Source organism: Lampris incognitus, chromosome 6 (genome assembly GCF_029633865.1).
Source record: "Lampris incognitus isolate fLamInc1 chromosome 6, fLamInc1.hap2, whole genome shotgun sequence".
NCBI lineage: Eukaryota > Metazoa > Chordata > Actinopteri > Lampriformes > Lampridae > Lampris > Lampris incognitus.
In genome coordinates, this window is record NC_079216.1 from 9,676,108 (window position 1) to 9,696,345 (window position 20,238).

A 20,238-nucleotide genomic window follows, 5' to 3' on the forward strand; every position below is an offset into this window, starting at 1 on the left:
GACTACCCCCGGGCTCGAACCCAAGACCTTCTTACTGTGAGGCGATCGCGCTAACCACTGCGCCGCCCAGCTCTCTCCATCTGGCAAGCTAATCATCCCCCCGTGTAATTGGCTCAATGATTCCTCCCTCTCCACCTCAAGCTGATGTGTGGTGAGCGTTCTGGTGCAAAATGGCTGCCATGCATCACCAAGGTGGGTGCTACACATTGGTGGTGGTTGAAGTGAGTTACCCCCTTCAATGTGAAGCACTTTGGGAGTCGAGATAAAGCGCTATATAAATGTAATCCATTATTATTCAAATGGCACATGAGAAATTGTATAGTCAGCCCTGTGATAGACTGGCGACCTGTTAGGGGTGTGTCCCTGCCTTTCACTTACTGCATGCTGGGATAGGCTCCAGGCCACTGCCATCCTGAGTTGGATTAGATTTGCATAGAGAATTGATGGCTGGGTACATGGATGGGTGTACTGCTCAGCTAAAGTAAATATTTTGGTGAAAAAGCAGTGCAAAAAAATTGTATTGGCGTGACCTTACCTGATTTGAAACCGTTTTGTCTTGCAGACATATCTAAGGAGGCAGGTCAAAGGTCTGTACAACTTCTTTAGGAACTACACAGACAACTCAACAGTTCCAAGTGACCACTCACAACAGTAAGTTGAACTAAAACAAACTGAACTGCTCTTTGAATGGGAAACAGGGTCATTACTGCGGCAAAGATGAAAAATAAAACATTTTTGAAAGATAAAACAGTTTTGCCAATACATAGTTCCCATTACAGTCGCAAGAAAAAAAAACTCACAATGCTGAACACAAAGGCTACACGCAGAATGTGAGTTTTCTGTTGATTATTAATACTTAGATTAATGGAGCAGACATAAATCCAATTGTGAATATTTGCACATCTATAAAGAGCCCTGTGACAGGTCCCCATAAGACTATGGGAACAAGAATACTCAGGGCTGACGGCTGGAGCCAGGAAGGTTGAATTACCAACTAAATGACATATAAACTTTAGTTAGTTAGGCTTACCTTAACACATGGTATGAGGTGTCCATACTATTATCATGAGTGTCTAAAACTATGATCAACTGCTGCTTCAAATGAGGTAAAATGTCAACATTAATGACGCCGTCATTATTTTTTTTTTATAACAGAATTGAAAACCTATGACATGCCACATATTTCTGAGCTTCTTTGACTAAATAAAATTAAAATCCATCCAGGCACAACCAGATCAATGCCATCGCTGTGGCATGCACTAATGGGCTCCCAGAATGCCAGATAATGGCAACAACGATGTTCAAGAACTGGATGGAGAAACCAAGCCAAAACAAGTATGGCCCAGCCAATTATCCCTGATAACTATAGATAATAATGATTTGATGCTAAACACAAGATGAATTTACCATTGAGCAAATTGCTGATATTAACATAATGTCTTTCCCTCTTCTCTGCTTTATCATCTCCATTCAATGCTATGTTGTATACCGAGCATCGTTCCAGAACTCTATATGACCATTTTGAAATACAGTCCTTACCTGATTTCTGTGGCGCAGTGTTTCGAAAGCACAACGAATCTGGTCTAAGCAATGATCTCATCTTCAATGCTAGGCTTTTAAAATATTGTATTAAACAGCTACAATGATATCCTGTGCTTTCCAAGGGATATAATGAAGGTAAGTGCTTCTTTTACACAATGGTAGATATCGTATTTTGAGACTTTCAGAACATCACTGCTTATTCGCTCTTCTTCCCCCCCCCGTAACATTTCACGTTTCACTGTGTTTGTATTTTTCTTGGCTGTATCTTATTATTTTGCTCCTTCCATGGCTCAATTCCCAAACAGAGGTCATTAAAGCTCCATCTGATGTAATATCATCGAATGTTTGGTCTAAACACCCTTTTGTTCTTGACTTTAAACTTCTGAGACATTGTGAAAAAGTGCAAAATGTGGTGCATGTGTGCATATTCCATCATCATAGGACTGCGTATGTGCAAGTGCATGCGGTTTCATGTTCCTGTATACGTATATGCATGTGAAAGTTAAGTGTTTGTGTGCATTTGACTACCTGTGTATCTGTCTCTCTGTGTCATCTCAGCATCAACCCCAATCTACGGTCTGTCATCTACTGCAATGCCCTGGCTGCCGGTGGGGAGGATGAGTGGGAGTTTGCCTGGAAGATGTTCCAGAACTCCACCATCGCTGCAGAAAGGGACCTCCTCCGCCAAGCCCTTTCCTGTACCAAGAAGATCTGGTTGCTCAACAGGTGAAATGAATCAACTACGTATATCTTTAAGTTCATATGAGCATATCTATCTATCTATCTATCTATCTATCTATCTATCTATCTATCTATCTATCTATCTATCTATCTATCTATCTATCTATCTATCTATCTATCTATCTCACTCTCTCTAGCTCTGTCTGTCTGTCTAATCTGGCCAGCTTTAGGATACTTTGTTGTGCCGAACTCTGTCTGTAATTGGTTTAAAGTCACGATTATGTTTGGCAGTGTTTTCTTAAACACATTGATTCGAAAAAAATTTTTGACAGGGTTTCTCAGATTATTCCAATCAAAGGCCTGAAAACAACACATTTAATTTTTTTTCTTACACTGTACACAATGCCTGTAGCCACATTTACATCCAAATGGTTTAAGGAACCTTCCGCTGGCTGGTTTTAATGGAACAATCTATCTACTTGTGCGCAGGGCATTACAAGACTGTTGTTATTATGTTATCAAACACATTCCTGACAAAAATGGAGACAGGTGTATAAGGATTACTTGCACATAACATAACGACGCCACGCAAAAAGAAAACCCCATCAATCACTTCATATTAAGTCCCATTTAGATCATCTTTACGGCATAACATTCTGACCACAGCCCTCATCACAATGTGATCTATCCATTAGTTAATCTCAACTATCAGACCTGTGACAAACCACACCTCAGTAGACACCAGTTTCGTTTTCAGCAAAGGAACAAATGCATCATGCACAATTGCAGCATATCAATATTGTTGTTAATATTCATGCACTGCCCATACACATGACGCCAGTATTCTCGATCACATGATATCCAATAACAGAGATTTTACAACCGTTTAACTAAACACTGTGTCCCGACGAACTGATTCAACTTTCTGGGATACCATGTAACAGTCAACCTTCCTTATCTTCCAGATATTTGGAGTACACCTTGGACCCTGACAAGATACGGAAGATGGACACTGTTTCTACCATCAACTACATTGCCAGGAACGTGGCGGGGCAAGCCCTGGCCTGGAACTTCATCCGAGGTCACTGGACGTACATCAACGAGGAGTAGGTTGATCTTCTTTTTCATGTCAAAACAGAGCCAGCTTTTACCTTGGCCTCGATGTCCTGTCCCAAATATTCAAAGTCAGTGCAACCGTTTACTTGCTTGGTTTTGGAAGATAACCCACAGAAGCAGTACTGGTTGTTCCAGACAACATTGTGTTGTTGTTTTGGTGTTTTATGGGTGTGCTCATGGCTCATCTACAATTAAAAATGAGCAGATTCGGGGCGTCCAGGTAGCGTAGCGGTCTAGTCCGTTGCCTCCCAACATGGGGATCGCTGGTTCAAATCCCCGTGTTACCTCCAGCTTGGTCGGGCGTCCTTACAGACACAATTGGCCGTGTCTGCGGGTGGGAAGCCGTATGTGGGTATGTGTCCTGGTTGCAGCACTAGCGCCTCCTCTGGTCGCTCGGGGCACCTGTTTGGGGTGAGAGGGGGAACTGGGGGAAATGACGTGATCTTCTCACGCGCTACATCCCCCTGGTGAAACTCCTCACTGTCAGGTGAAAAGAAGCGGCTGGCGACTCCACATGTATCGGAGGAGGCATGTGGTAGTCTGCAGCCCTCCTCGGATCAGCAGAGGGGGTGGAGCAGCAACTGGGATGGCTTGGAAGAGTGGGGTAATTGGCTGGATACAATTGGGGAGAAAAAAGGGGGAGAAAATCCACACAAAAAACAAACAAAAACAAAACCTACTGCCTGCAGGTTGCTGTGGTTCGGAGAGGTTTTGCTGGCTTACTTGTACAGTTTAAACTTGACTTGTTGACCGTAGTATTCTGTTGGCAGATTCATTTGTTGTTAACACCGTGGTCTGTTGAGTTTTTTTACACATAGATCTACTGTTGTTCATACTGTTGTTCTTCATGTCTCATGTGGGGAAAAAGTATAGTTCCTCCAGACAGAGGACGGGTACTATCCGTCTCTGAGATCAGAATCAGAAACACTTTATTTGTCATGTCATTTCTTGCACTTGCGCACATGAAATGAAATGAAACATGGTTTCCCCCAGCCCACAGCAGTGCAACACAAAGGCAGAAACACATGATCCAAGAACTACAAGAACACATTATAGCCAGACTAACACATAAATCTAAACTAAAGAAGAACAAACGCCAGCCAGGATGACTGTCGGAACTGCCGGTTTGCATGGGCTAGCAGTTAGCTTAGCCTGCCCTGCTTCCGCGTCCTGTCAGACCGCCCTCGGTGTTTTCTCTTTGGGCCCAGCTCCAGTCAGGGCTGTGGTCTTTGGGCCCACCGCAGCAGACCAGCCTCCCTCAGCCGACCCAGCGCTAGCTCTCTCAGCCAGACACCTTCGACACACCTCCCCGCACCCCACCAAAAACACCGTCAAGGCTAGGCGAGGCCGCCGCCAGACCGCCCTCGGTGTTATCGAAACTGCCGGTTTGCATGGGCTAGCAGTTAGCTAGGCTGCCCCGCGTCCATGTCCACAAGATGAAAACTTTAGAAATACTTTGTGAAAAAACCTCTCAGAAAAGGTCTTATGTTATCGGAGTATGCTTTAGCACTTGGTTTGATCGGCTAGTAATTATCCTACCTTTGATTTAAAGGAGGGAGAGCCCAAACCACAAGTGATCTTGAAGACTCCAGACTGTTTCTGGAGTGCCTGCTCATATAAAGGATGCCACTTTCCTTACTGATGCCAAACACATAATGTTAACTAAGGGGTAATATATATATATATATATATATATATATATATATATATATATATATATATATATATATATATATATATATATATATATATATATACACTACCGTTCAAAAGTTTGGGATCACCCAAACAATTTTGTGTTTTCCATGAAAAGTCACACTTATTCACCACCATATGTTGTGAAATGAATAGAAAATAGAGTCAAGACATTGACAAGGTTAGAAATAATGATTTGTATTTGAAATAAGATTTTTTTTACATCAAATTTTGCTTTCGTCAAAGAATCCTCCATTTGCAGCAATTACAGCATTGCAGACCTTTGGCATTCTAGCTGTTAATTTGTTGAGGTAATCTGGAGAAATTGCACCCCACGCTTCCAGAAGCAGCTCCCACAAGTTGGATTGGTTGGATGGGCACTTCTTTGAGCAGATTGAGTTTCTGGAGCATCACATTTGTGGGGTCAATTAAACGCTCAAAATGGCCAGAAAAAGAGAACTTTCATCTGAAACTCGGCAGTCTATTCTTGTTCTTAGAAATGAAGGCTATTCCATGCGAGAAATTGCTAAGAAATTGAAGATTTCCTACACCGGTGTGTACTACTCCCTTCAGAGGACAGCACAAACAGGCTCTAACCAGAGTAGAAAAAGAAGTGGGAGGCCGCGTTGCACAACTGAGCAAGAAGATAAGTACATTAGAGTCTCTAGTTTGAGAAACAGACGCCTCACAGGTCCCCAACTGGCATCTTCATTAAATAGTACCTGTTAGAGCCTGTTTGTGCTGTCCTCTGAAGGGAGTAGTACACACCGGTGTAGGAAATCTTCAATTTCTTAGCAATTTCTCGCATGGAATAGCCTTCATTTCTAAGAACAAGAATAGACTGTCGAGTTTCAGATGAAAGTTCTCTTTTTCTGGCCATTTTGAGCGTTTAATTGACCCCACAAATGTGATGCTCCAGAAACTCAATCTGCTCAAAGAAGTGCCCATCCAACCAATCCAACTTGTGGGAGCTGCTTCTGGAAGCGTGGGGTGCAATTTCTCCAGATTACCTCAACAAATTAACAGCTAGAATGCCAAAGGTCTGCAATGCCGTAATTGCTGCAAATGGAGGATTCTTTAACGAAAGCAAAGTTTGATGTAAAAAAAATCTTATTTCAAATAAAAATCATTATTTCTAACCTTGTCAATGTCTTGACTCTATTTTCTATTCATTTCACAACATATGGTGGTGAATAAGTGTGACTTTTCATGGAAAACACGAAATTGTTTGGGTGATCCCAAACTTTTGAACGGTAGTGTATATATATATATATATATATATATTACCCACCAACCTGCTTGAATTTGATGTGTTTTGAATACATTATGCACCTCGGACAATACAGCCCTTTTATATGTCATAAAATCAAAAAGAATCACGATATTTAATGGAAATGCCACTGCTTATTTTATTTGACTCATGATGTAGTTAAAGGACTTGAATAAACCACTGCCTGCAATAGCATAACGCTAAGTCATAAACAGTGTTTGATAAGAACCACACTCGACTTCGGGTGCAAAGGTCTTTTTATACAATCAGTGCTTATCAGTCAATCCTCTGAAATAATATTTTCTTTTTGCGTTGTCAGGAAATTGAATTGGTCTGTGATAAGGTTTTAGTTTGGCACCTTGTGGGCACCTGTCTCTGCATGCTGCTGCTTTATAGCATGGGAGACCCCAAACCCTTACCCTCTCTTGTAATGATGAAGCAATGATAACAGAGAGTTCATTGGTTGCAGAGCTGATGTCAGTTCTGGTCAACTATGGAAAGATAAGTGCAGTTTCCAGGACCTCAGAAAGACAAGTTGTGTCTCCTGTATTTAACTTCAACAGTCTGGACCGACGATATCTCTTGAAATGTCTTTTCTGTTTTTCTATCAACCAGGTAAAGTCAGGTAATTAAAAGTTTGTTTTGAATACTTTGATGCATTAGACCTGCTAAAATGCATTGTAAAAACAATCTTTCAGAAAAAAAAGCGTATGCAGGGCGTCCGGGTAGCGTAGCGGTCTATTCTATTGCCTACCAACACGGGGATCACCGGTTCGAATCCCCGTGTTACCTCCGGCTTGGTTGGGCATCCCTACAGACACAATTGGCCGTGTCTGCGGGTGGGAAGCCGGATGTGGGTATATGTCCTGGTCGCTGCACTAGCACCTCCTCTGGTTGGTCGGGGCGCCTGTTTGGGGGGGGATAGCATGATCCTCCCACGTGTTACGCCCCGCTGGTGAAACTCCTCACTGTCAGGTGAAAAGAAGTGGCCGGCGACTCCACATGTATATCGGAGGAGGCATGTGGTAGTCTGTAGTCCTCCCTGGCGCGGCAGAGGGGGTGGAGCAGTGACCGGGGCGGCTCGGAAGAGTGGGGTAATTGGCCGGATACAATTGGGAGAACAATAAGGGGGAAAGTCAAAAAAAAAAAGAAAAGAAAAAGAAAGAAAAAGAAAACGCTTATGCAGTGTAACTATATTTTGTCAGAGTATATGAAATGCAGTAACATTCGCCGAGAGAGAAACCGCTACATACGTATTTCTGGTACTTAAATGCTTGTTTCCATCTATCCACCATTATCTGTAACCTATGTTTGCTTACACACTGTACCGCTGTCACAGTGATTCACCAGATTTGTCAATGCACGATTCATGCTATCGTCTCACTGCGACAACTGCCAACTCCTGCCCTTACTCCCACAGGTATGGCGGAGGGATGATGCCCCTTGGCATGCTGATTGAAGGGGTGACGTACAGATTCTCAACAGACTTTGAACTCCAGGAGGTAATTATGCATAAATATGCATCACGCTGGTCACTATCTAATACCAAATATCCTGGCTGACTCAAAAGTCCCCTCTCCGTCTCACGCACCCTCTGGATATCGGGGGTGCGCCTCTCGACTGTTTTCTTATCTGGATTTCCCTATTACTCTTTTAACGTCAACGTTTATAGCATTGCATAACACATGCAATAAAATACAAATTCTTGCTTGTGTCATGGCTGCTCTTTGCGTATGTATCTACAGCTGAAGGAATTCCAGATGGAGCATGATGATGAAGTGCACAGGGCCCTGGAACAAGCTATAGAGCGCACCGAGGCCAACATCGAGTGGGTCAGGGAGAACAAGCAGACAGTCCTGGAGTGGTTCAAAAGAGAACTGAGCTTATAGAACCAAACAATCTGGACTCCAACTCGACCGCCAACTTGACCAACATAGAACATTGCTGAGCAGAACCCACCTCGGAAAAAAACAGAAAAGAAAAAAGGACTCTACGTTGTCACAAAGAACGACTCCAAACTGTCATTCACAGAATGAGGGAATCCACAGAGGGAAGGGAACCACACTGCTCATTGAAATGACCAGAGGAAAGGCTGCCATCTAGTCTCATCTAGTATGAGAGAATCCCGAGGACACTGGTTCTTCACCTGTGGGCCATGACCAAGAACAGAATGCATATCTTTCTTTTTTTTTTTACTTTGGGGTTAACATGTTACGAGTCCTATCATGTAATCACGTATCGAATGTAAATTATAACTTATTTCATTTTCCGATCACACAAGCTCATTTCCTCTTTTCGTTTATTTAAAATCAAACCAGACTAACATTTTCTTCCGCTGATTTTTAACCAGCCAAATGAACTTGACGGCAGTCAGAGTAGTAGCTTTCTTGCTTAAAATACCAACTGGCCACGTTATATTCCTGCTAAAGTGGCTCGTATCATCAATAGTACCATGACTAGAAAGAGGTAACATTTACCTGAAGGTCCATGTTTCTCACAAAGCCAGCTCATCAACAGCACTTGCACTGCTCCGAGTCTGCACTTTTTTCCAGGTTTGTTAACAATGAAATACAACAGCTACAGCTATAGCAAGTGTTTTGTGTAGCTACTGAATGTGATAACTACGGACAAAATAATGAGTGTGTTATATTTCATTTTCAGCAATAAAATGAGAACTCTGTGCAAAAATGTGTTCCTCAATGCGGTCAAATGTTTTACACGGTGAAGATAATGCATTTCATAAAAAAGAAAGAAAAAATAACGGTATTGATAATAGCTAATGCAAAACATTCTAGACTGACATTATAACAGCTTTAAAATATCAATATCAACATTAAATGATAGTCCTTTTTTTAACAACCTGGGCCTTAAATCTGTAGTTTCTGCCGTTGCGCATATCTTAGCTTTACAACAGTATTTTACTGGGCATCGTAACTCAAGCCTTAAATCTTTCCCTTCAACAGCGACAAAGCCCCCCCCCAAAACAAACAAAACTGGTGCCTCAGTTAGACTGTGCACATGATTTTCCCATTATCTATGACTTCTCAATTGCACTGGCTGCGTAGTTTTTCAATGGTTACTACTCCCTATATGGTAGGCAAGACGGTCATTCCTGCAAGTTGAACCAAGAAGTAGCACAGCAACGTGATGGACCATTGTTGATACTACTGCACATTAACTTTTAATGTGCACTTTAGTTCTCTCCTCCAAATACGTGGTTTAGACAACTGTGTTAAATGAGACTTGTTGAAACATGCCTGATGCTCATGTTCCAATGCCCCGTAAGACGCTGTGGTCTTGTGGTGGTCCCGTATCCAAAATCTCCACAATGAAGCTGGCGAGTAAAATGATATCATCACCAATATGCATGATGGCAAAAACAATAAAAGCTAGAGCCAGGATGTAAAAAAATGGATTTATCATTAAAGTAATCAGAACATACCATATGCACCCAGCAGTAAAAGGTTTGCCAGTGTGTGATACTGGCAGGAATTCTAGGTTTCAAAAGCATATGTCTTGATACATGCTCAATAATCCAGGTCGAAAATACAGCAAGTTTAATTAGAAGAGGTCAATTAGATGAGTGATGAAACGTTTCTCCCAATAAACGCTGTGTCCAGATGAACTGACTCAACTTTCTATAATCAAGAGCACATGTGTCTGTGAATGTTCTCATTCATCCAGGTTATGGTTATCCAAAGGAGTTGAATCAAGTGCAACTGGACTTGGTATATACGTATCCGTGAAGACGTTTCACCTCTCATCCAGGAGGAAGGAGGAAGCCTCTTGGATGAGAGGCGAAACGTCTTCACGGATATATACCAAGTCCAGTTGCACTTGATTCAACTCCTTTGGACAAGAGCATATGGTTTTAAAACCTCGGCTTCTGTAAAAGCTCATATTAAAGTGCACAAACTCAACATCTTCCCAGGGGCTCAAGACTTATTTTCACTGTTGTTGAGTGGCACATATTTCGTAGTTGGACTTCCTACCCAAATAACTGTCCATCCATCCATCCATCCATCCATCCATTATCCAAACCGCTTATCCTGCTCTCAGGGTAGCGGGGATGCTGGAGCCTACCCCAGCAGTCATTGGGTGGCAGGCGGGGAGACACCCTGGACAGGCCGCCAGGCCATGTGTGTGTAACTTTCCACGGCTAATCTCACAAACTACTGGGTCTATCAGCCTGAAATCCTTTTTGCACAGTTATATGAGTGTATGCCCAAATAAGTGTTTGCTAAATAATTGTTTATGAACAACAAGTTCTGGGAGGATGATGCCTAAAAAGCAAACAGGGCATCCGGGTAGTGTAGCGGTCTATTCTGTTGCATACCAACACGGGGATTGCTGGTTCAAATCCCTGTGTTACCTCTGGCTTGGTCCGGCGTCCCTACAGACACAACTGTCTGCAGGTGGGAAGCTGGATGTAGGCATGTGTACTGGTCCCTGCACTACCGCCTCCTCTGGTCAGTTGGGGTGCCTATTCAAGGGGGAGGGTGAACTGAGGGGAACAGCATGATCCTCCCACACGCTACGTCCCCCTGGTGAAAACACCACTGTCAGGTGAAAAGAGTGGCTGGCGACGCCACATGTATTGGAGGAGGCATGTGGTAGTCTGCAGCCCTCCCCGGATCGGCAGAAAGGGTGGAGCAGCGACCGGGATGGCTCGGAAGAGTGGGGTAATTGGCCAGGTACAATTGGGGAGAAAAAAGGGGGAAACCCCCCCCCCCAAAAAAAGAAAAGGCAAACAGGACTTCTATATAGTGCTCTACATTTGGCAAAGTTTGAGTATCCAACATTGACACTGATGAGTTCTGCTCAACATTTTTTTCTGCATCTAGACTCATGGTGCTTGGCCTGCTTGCTACTGTATTTAAGATAGTTATCTCAAATAGTTACCTCAAATACTTCAAAATCATTTTTTCCATATGGTACAATGTAAGCCATGACAGTCCCAGACATGTAGCAGTAAAGGGCTTTGCCAAGTAACAAAGGAAAAGCAGAGCTAGAGACTGAACAGTACAATCCCGTAGAATTGTTAGGATCTAATCCGTGACAGACTGACAAAACAGGAAACTTGGGTGTAGTTCTTAAGGGCAGCACTGAAATCCAATATAGACAGATAGTTAAACAAGGTCCGGTTCCAGAGAAGTAAATAAGGGTATCCCCAGGGTCTCAGAATAAACTCTGCCAGGGATTTAGCTCCAGAGTGTAACGTTGCAGTTCAACCTGAAAACCATCAAGAGTGACTTGAGTCGGGTTTGACCAGTTCACCTGAGACTGGGAAAAGGCAAAGATTTCAGACTGATGGTCGAAGGGGTGTAGGGATACTCCATCATACTCCACCCTCAGTCATCCTGAAAAAGACAGAGAAAAGAGTGGAAAAATTAGCTCCCCTTCTCTGTGTAATGGTTTGTCCCAGTAACTAACTAACCAACAAACTAACTAACTTAACAAAAAACAAACAAACAAACAAACGTATTGTGTTGGTGGTTAACATGATTTTGGTTGTCACTGCCATAAACACAAAGCAATAATTCTTATTTTGGGGGATTTTCTCCCCTTTTTCTCCCCAGTTGTATCGGCCAGTTAACCCACTCTTCCGAGTCTTCTTGGTCGCTGCTCCACCCCCTCTGCCGATCCGGGGAGGACTGTAGACTACCACATGCCTCCTCCGATACATGTGGAGTCGCCAGCCACTTCTTTTCCTCTGACAGTGAGGCATTTCACCAGGGGGACGTAGCATGTGGGAGGATCCCACAATTGAATTGCCCTTCTGGGATAAATAAAGTCGTCTGAATCTGAATTCCCCCTCCCCCCGAACAGGTGCCCCGTCCGACCAGAGGAGGTGCTAGTGCAGTGACCAGGACACATACCCACACCCTGCTCCCCACCCGCAGACACGGCCAATTGTGTTTCTAGGGATGCCCAACCAAGCCAGAGGTAACACGGGGATTCGAACCGGTGGTCCCCGTGTTGGTAGGCAATGGAATAGACTGCCACGCCACCCGGACGCCCACGACAAATTCTTTTCCATCTTTATCTTAGATCATACCAGGTCAATCTCCTCTAAGCCTCATTGTCTGCTACTTGATGATGAACACATTAATCGTGGTTCAGAACAACAGCATCCAGCATGAGAGCAGACCAGAATACCTATAAATTAAGCAGTTTTCAGGTTTTTATTTATAATATAATCCTGAAGTCATCTTAATGCCGTATTTCATTTAACTTTGTAGACAATTCTTTCGATTGATGTAGAAGAAAATCGTAATTATTCGACAGAAGAGAGAGAAAGCCACTTTATTTGGTCATTGTACGGTTACAACGAGTGTGTTCTCTGCATTTAACCCATCCTATTATATAGGAGCAGTGGTCAGCTGGACCAACTCCATTTTTTCTTTCCATTGCCTTGGTCAGGGACACAGACAGCAGTACATGCTAACATGCATGCATGCCGCCCCGAACATGTCTTTTTAAGGATGGGAGGAAACCGGAGCACCCGGAGGAAACCCACCCAGCCACGGGGAGAACATGCAAACTCCACACAGAAAGGACCTGGGACGGCCTGGGGTTCGAACTCAGGACCTTCGCTGTGAGGCAACAGCGCTAACCACTGGGACGCCGTGCTGCCATCGGCAAAACATTTCCAATTTCACTTTACAACACAGCAAAAGAAGGATTAGTCACATAACCAATTGGTAGTAAAAACTTTCTGAAGCCACTGTATATGTATACCAAGATGTTAGGGGCCCTTTCTAAGGAATAATTCTTCACTGTCAATACAGGAAATGAAAACAATTATTTGCCTCATCCTCTTGCTAGGATATTGTAGTTAGGATTCTATACTTCATTAACTTCTTTGCTAAGTAAAACAACTGGGACAAACCATATTTGCAAATAACTGCTAGTTTAACCCTGTTCAGAATACTAAATGTAAGGGTGTAAGACAGTAGAACAATTCAAATAGTGTCAGGCAAGTTGTTAAACACTGATGAGTGTACTTAGTTGATTTTGTATGAAAATCCAGAACAGAATATTCATGGTTGGACGTAATGACCTTTGCGTTAGAGTTGGTTGATGCTCTTACCCATTCATCCTCCTCTGCTCCTTCCCCTTCTCCCCCAGGCCTCTGCGAGCCATCTGCCCCGGCTTTGTTGGCCATAATCTTATCCGTCCATGAAGCCCCGGCTTCCTTGTCTCCAGCAAAGTTGCACTTGGTCACTGTGCCCCCATCTACTTTAGCCAAGGAGACTGGAAGGAGAGAATGCAGACATTTTTGAAGCCAATTTCTTTGAATGGTCTATACATCAACTACTTATCAAGAAGTTGTAGTCATTTCTTATATTCACAAGAGCACAATATGAAGTCATACAATAGTTAACAATGGTTCATTTTAATGAGGAAACGTGAGATATATTTATTATTAAGCGATATGGAAAAAGTGATTCATGTTTTGTTTTTGTTTTTTTACCCTGAATGGGGTAAAAAAATCCCTCAACGCTCCCAAATTGCACAAAATACAGCAGCCATAATTTAATTAGTGCTAATGGAAGAAATCAAATAACCCAAATTCTGTCTTCACTTTACTCGTTATCGGCTCCATTATTAACTGACTTTTAACGTTTGTCTAACTTTAAAAGTAATGAGATTGGTTTGTTTCCCAGTTGAACCCCCTAACCTCTTAAACCCTTTCAAAAACTTGTGTAACCTTTAACCCCTTTGCAGAAGCCGGATGGACGTTCCTAAGCCTGCAGGCAGCCAGGGCTGAATTCCACACCAAGCTACCGCATTCATTGTCATTATTGTCATCTTACTTAGGTATTCTTTTGCTGAAATGGACAACTCTTATTACCAGTCCTATGAGTAGGTTGAAACAGATTAACTGCCGCCACTAAGAGGCATCTTGGCTGAATCTGACTACTTCAAACTCTCGTTAAAAAAACCGCCAGCTTCCCATCTGTAACACATTGTTAGTTGTACCAATGTTTTACAACCCCTCGCAGACAGACAAATGAATATACAATGAAAATCCATTATTTGATAATCCCAAATGTTATAATATAATGAAAAAAATACATTTCTAATCACAGCATAATTATCCTAAAATCATTAGATAAATAAGAAAAAGAGCTATTCTTAAACCCACTTGAACAAATCTTAATGGAACCAAATGAAAACCTGGGATGTAGAACCAAAATGATCAATACTTGCCCATATCCACAGGACACATTGCTAAATATACTTAAAGCAACACAGCAATTTAATTTGCATCAGCTCAAAATTTGGTCTATGCTCCAGGAACTTGACATATGTTGTGGCCAATACACACATCCTTTCTAAATGGGTGCTGGGTAAACATATGAAAGATAGAAATGGAGCCCCTGAAGCACAGATACTCAAATCATACAGCTCAAAGCATTCCAATCCACCCCCAAAATGCAAAATTAATCCCAAAGGGTTTAACGATTGCTTCATATGAGAGGGGTCAAACTTGGACCATTCCTCTTTGAGACTGTTATTGTGACCATGAAGGAGACCCCCAGGGTCGAGACAGGTTCTTGATCAAGGGGCCAGGATTATGAAAGCCAGAAGGAACTTTTGGCTATTGCAAACAAAAACGGACTATAATTTAACTTTATACTTGAGACAGGCTGTTTGCCAAGAAAAGGAAAAAAAAAATCAAAGGATTCCTTTGTACAGAATTTCTACTGCCTGACAAAAAAAATTAAAATACAAACCCCCCCCCCCCCCAAAAAACAAAACAAAACTTACAGATGAAAGGGCCGTTTCCTCTGGTCTTCAGGCGGATATCCTGTCCTGTCTGCAGCTCTGTCTTGTCCATTTCTGATTCTGGGTACCAGAAGGCCAAGGCTCCGCTGGGTCTGTGTTTGTCAGTCATCTTCACCAGCTCCTCTACATTCACCATCGCTGACAGCTGCTCCTCAGACAGTCGGTCGGACTCCCCTTTGGCCTCTACCTCTGCACGGAGAGAAAGTGCATGCATATGAAAATGGAGGGTAGCTAGAGCATATAAGTGCAGTGGCCTAAGTTAGCCTGGAACAAGGTGTGGCTTTGTAGAAGGTCAGAGTGTGTGAAGGGAAATTGGCATGAAGCATTATGAGTTATTATGAAGCATTATGAGGCCTCTTCAGTGTTGCGTGGAGGTCGGGGACAGTACCTGTGGGTGGTGGTTCCCATATTCAAAAAAGGGGACCGGAGGGTGTGCTCCAATTATCGGGGCATCACATTGCTCAGCCTCCCTGTGAAAGTCTACTCTAGGGTGCTCGAAAGGAGGCTCCGACCGATTGTCGGACCTCAGATCCAGGAGGAACAATGCGGATTCTGTCTTGGCCGTGGAACAATGGACCAACTCTTTACCCTTGCGGAAGTGCTGAGGAGGGCATGGGAGTTGACCAGCCAGTCTACATGTGTTTTGTGGACTTGGAGAAGGTTTACAACTGTGTACCCCGGGGCACTCTGCGGGGGGTACTGCAGGAGTATGGGGTACCGGGGCAGTTGCTACAAGCCATCTGGTCCTTGTATAACCAAAGTGAGAGCTGTGTCCGCATTCTTGGCACAAAGTCAAACACGTTTTGGGTGGGTGTCGGACACCGCCAAGCTTGTCCCTTGTCTCCGATTCTGTTTGCGATATACATGGACAGGATCTCAAGGTGCAGCCAAGGCGAGGAGTGTGTCCGTTTTGGGAACCTCAGAATTCCATCTCTGCTCTTCGCAGATGATGTGGTTTTGTTGGCTTCATCGGAACGCGACCTCTGGCGCGCGCTGGGGCAGTTTGCAGCTGAGTGTGAAATGGCCGAGATGAGAGTGAGCACCTCCAAGTCTGAGGCCATGGTTCTCTACCGGAATATGGTGGATTGCTCCCACCGGGTTGGGGATGAGTTGCTGCCCCAAGTGAAGGAGTTCAAGTATCTCAGGTTCTTGTTCACAAGTGAGGGTAGGATGGACCGGGAGATTGACAGACGGATTGGTGCAGCATCAGCAGTAATGCGAATGTTGTACCGGACTGTTGTGGTGAAGAGGGAGCTGAGCCGGAAGGCAAAGCTCTCAATTTACCAGTCAATCTTCGTTCCAACCCTCACCTATGGTCATGAGCTTTGGGTAGTGACCGAAAGGGTGAGATTGCGGATACAAGCGGCTGAAATGAGTTTCCTACGTAGGGTGTCTGGGCTCAGCCTTAGAGATAGGGTGAGGCGCTCGGACATCCGGAGGGAGCTTGGAATAGAGCCGCTGCTCCTTTGCATCAAAAGGAGCCAGTTGAGATGGATCGGGCATCTGATTAGGATGCCCCCTGGGTGCCTTCCTTTGGAGGTTTACCGGGCATGGCCAACTGGGAGGAGACCCCGGGGGAGACCCAGAACTTGCTGGAGGGACTACATGTCCAATCTGGCCTGGGAATGCCTTGGGATCCCCCAGGAGGAGCTGGAGGGCGTTGCTGGGGAGAGGGATGTCTGGAGTGCCCTACTTAGTTTGCTGCCACCATAACCCAACCCCGGAAAAAGCGGCTGAAGATGAGATGAGATGAGATTATGAGTTATTTATTCATTGTGTATTTGATTCTCTATACCATGTTGGTGAAGTCTTCTTTAAAGGAGGGCTGTGTTATCTGGTGCCAGGTTCTGAATCTCCAGAGAGGAGAGGAGTAAGGAATGTTCAAGATGGGGGGTGGAAAGCTGTTTCTGTTCTGTTAAACTCTTACAATGTCATGTCACTATGGTACCAGGACCTGTCATGGAAAAGTGTGAAAGTCTCTATCTCATTCCATATATGGATGTGTTTTGTGGTGTCTTGTAATCTTATTTAAGTGGCGATGACCAGATGTTTAACCAACCTATGACACAACGTATAGAGAAAATTTATGGGTTTAAGTTGACCGATCGATAAGCGTTTCTTTGTCTAAGGAAAGGGGAATATAAGGGAGACAACTCCTTTATTCAGTGAGAACACAGGGAGTTGTTTCTCCGTATGGCACAATACTATTTGTCTTGTCTTGTCTTGGTACTGTACAAGTGTCTGTTATCACCAACCATCATTGTTTTGTGTATTTATTTCTGAGTCCAGAGTGTTGGCAGGTAAATTTCCATGACAAGTGCCAGTGATTTCTCTTGATCAAATACTGCAACAAGACAGCTTTACAATGAAATAATCCCAACTAGATGACAACACCAGTTGCTTTGAACTTACTGAAGGATGACATGAGGTAGCCAGTGTTGACTTTTCTGGTGTCACTAAAATTTGGCTCAATCTCCTTCCCGCTGGCATCAAACCTCCGCTGATGAATACGGCTGGGTTTGACGTACAACACATAGTAACGGACCTGCAAACAGAAAATGGCACAAGACAGCAAACAACAATGTATAGTCTCTGGGTTTACGTCTGAGTGGTTTGCATCACAAGTGGACAGTGGCAAAAAAGGGCAATTTTTTCATACAATTATTTATTAGGAATCCAGCTGCAGTAAGTGAAAAAAACAAAAAAGCAGTACTTTACAAATCAGGTATTTTGAAAATACATTTTGGGCTTATGAAAGACTCATGGAGTTGATCCATGGTTGTGAAGACTCGGCAATATTGATAAAAACCTCCATTTCATACTCATTCACTCAGGCCTTGCCATAACTGGGTCTCTGGTTCAATCTTACTTAAACTGTTGCTTTTTATTTTTCAAGCGGACTGGCCTACAGTACCTTCTCATTGTTGGCATCAGTGATGGCATGCCTGGAAACATCAAGGAACTGTCCTTCTAGAAGAACCCCTGGGCCACTATTAGGGAAAAAGGACAGTTTGACTGGGTGAGGTGCCTCAACATTTGCGTGGTGAAAATTACACAAGATTTAGCATAAATCCTATGTATGTGTGCACAGATACAGAGTGTACAAACATTAGGGGCAACATTCAAATATTGCTTTACGCAACCTTTTGCCCTCGGAACAGCCTCAGTTTGTCATATTACGAATTAAGGTGTTGAAATTGTTTGATGCTGGCCAATGCTCACTTGAAACTTTCCTAAAGTTGTGTTGAGTAGGGCAGTACTAGATCTCTACTCCAAGTAAGTTAGCGCCACATCATTCCATAACATACAGTGGATTGAGATCTAGTGACTTGGTGGATAAATCAGAACCAGAAATCAGAATGAGAAATACTTTATTAATCCCTGAGGGAAAATTGGATAATGGGTAATAATTGGATAAATGGGTAAGTCTGAAGTCATAGCCATGCTTATGTAACCATTGCTGGACAATCTCAGCATGATGACGTGTGCCTTGCTGGAAAAGTCCCTTTTTCATATAACTGCACTGCTTGGCATCCCCCTCATCCCATTTTCTTTTTATATATATTATATATAGCTTATAAATCCATATAATTTCGTTATCCTGTTTCAGTGTTATATCCTTCTCCCTCAGATGTGTTACTAATGTTTTTTTTTCCTTGTCTCTTCTCCCACTTTTGTGAATGGTGTGTATGTGTAGTCTGTCCTCCTGTCAGGTATACATGGTGACAGTGGTTGCATGGCTCAGATGCTGGGCTGTTCTGGTGGCATCTGGACACTGCTTGGCATCCTCCTCATCATATATCATATAATTCCATTATAATTCTGTTATCCTCTTTCAATGTTGTATTATGTCAATTGTGTACACACATCCATTGCACGTCTGTCCATCTTGGGAGAGAGAGCTCTCCTCTATTGCTCTCCCTGAGGTTTCTTCCTATTTTTTTCTCCCTGTTAAATTTTATTTCGGTAGTTGTTCCTTATCCGATCTAAGTCTAAGGGGTCTAAGGACAGGATGTTGTGTTGCTATAAAGCCCACTGAGGTAAAGTTGTAATTTGTGATAATGGGCCATACGAATAGAATTGACTTGACATTATATAGGTGTACCGGGACCCTGACTGGATAAGCAGGAAGAAAAGGGTAGGATGAATGGATGGCTATACAGGGATGCACCTGAGTAGCAATTATGTTCAGATACCTGTGACATTCAAACATTGCTCTACTTTTATTATAGGATGAGAAAAATACACCTCCAACCATCCATCCATCCGCTCATCCTGCTCTCAGGGTTGCGGGGATGCGGGAGCCTATCCCAGCAGTCACTGGGCGGCAGGCGGGGGATGCCTGGCATTAGAATTGGAGTAAAGCAAGGAGTTACTTTAATAAACTGGACCAATTCTGCAGCCAGTACTGCAGCAGAACAGTGCTCCCCGTCAAGTTTGGTGTAGCCTGCGTTAGCTTTGGTCCGAGGGCTCCCATTGTCGTTACAAGGGTGGGAACTCTTTACTGCCGAGCCGAGGGCACCCGAGCGACAATAAGTGCTGCACCGTGTTTGTAGTTCCGAGCGGAAGCTCAAGAAAATCACGGATTTCAAACCCCTCTTTTTCTTGTCCACCCTCCTTCCCAAACACAGTACGGGCTTCCGTTGTTTCGAGGCCGGCTTCGTTGCCAGGCCCATTTCCTCACCTACAATACTGAGTTTGACGAGAGACCTCACGGCGTCAACTTGGATTGGAGTTCGTGTTTTAAGGAACAACCGACGTTTGATTTGCTATGAAACCCACTTGCTAACAACAGAAGAAGAAGAGGTATAGCCGCTAGATCAAAACCTCTTTATTCAATGGCACCCGACACAGAAGAGTAAATGCTCTGCCCCTACCTTCCGTATGCAGACAGCGACCACACGCGGTCGACTTTCTCATTGTGTACTGGCTTATTTTGTAAAGCGGTATTGTGATAAATTCGGCTCATTTTACGTTTTGTTGAACTTCTGCGAGTCGCTCCTAGCGTCGGATCTCTCTCTCTCGGATGACTTCCGGGTCCGCCCAGAAACACTGACGTCACATGTGCGCTCGGTTTCGTCAAACGCAGCATCCCGACGGATCGACAGCGGTGCAGTTGGAGGTATGGCGATACTGTG

General features: G+C 43.6%; 2 protein-coding genes across 2 annotated transcripts in view; one reads left to right on the forward strand and one right to left on the reverse strand.

The window, feature by feature from the left end:
* The window catches only part of anpeplb (alanyl (membrane) aminopeptidase-like b), a 33,865-nt gene extending 25,654 nt beyond the window's left edge, over positions 1-8,211 (forward strand). Inside the window, exons 15-20 of the mRNA XM_056281195.1 lie at positions 563-651; positions 1,225-1,335; positions 2,101-2,268; positions 3,189-3,329; positions 7,725-7,806; positions 8,050-8,211. Coding sequence (XP_056137170.1) covers positions 563-651; positions 1,225-1,335; positions 2,101-2,268; positions 3,189-3,329; positions 7,725-7,806; positions 8,050-8,193 — 735 coding nt within the window. The 3' untranslated portion in view covers positions 8,194-8,211. The remainder of the gene's footprint in view (positions 1-562; positions 652-1,224; positions 1,336-2,100; positions 2,269-3,188; positions 3,330-7,724; positions 7,807-8,049) is intronic.
* A 3,326-nt stretch (positions 8,212-11,537) lies between these two features.
* Positions 11,538-20,205, reverse strand: arpin (actin related protein 2/3 complex inhibitor). The gene is made up of 6 exons (XM_056281197.1): positions 19,978-20,205; positions 18,015-18,090; positions 17,513-17,645; positions 15,083-15,289; positions 13,398-13,561; positions 11,538-11,664 (listed from the first exon to the last, which is right to left on the reverse strand). The coding sequence occupies exons 1-6, from the start codon at positions 20,190-20,192 to the stop codon at positions 11,656-11,658; spliced, it is 804 nt and encodes a 267-aa protein (XP_056137172.1). The 5' UTR covers positions 20,193-20,205; the 3' UTR covers positions 11,538-11,655.
* Positions 20,206-20,238: the final 33 nt, after the last annotated feature.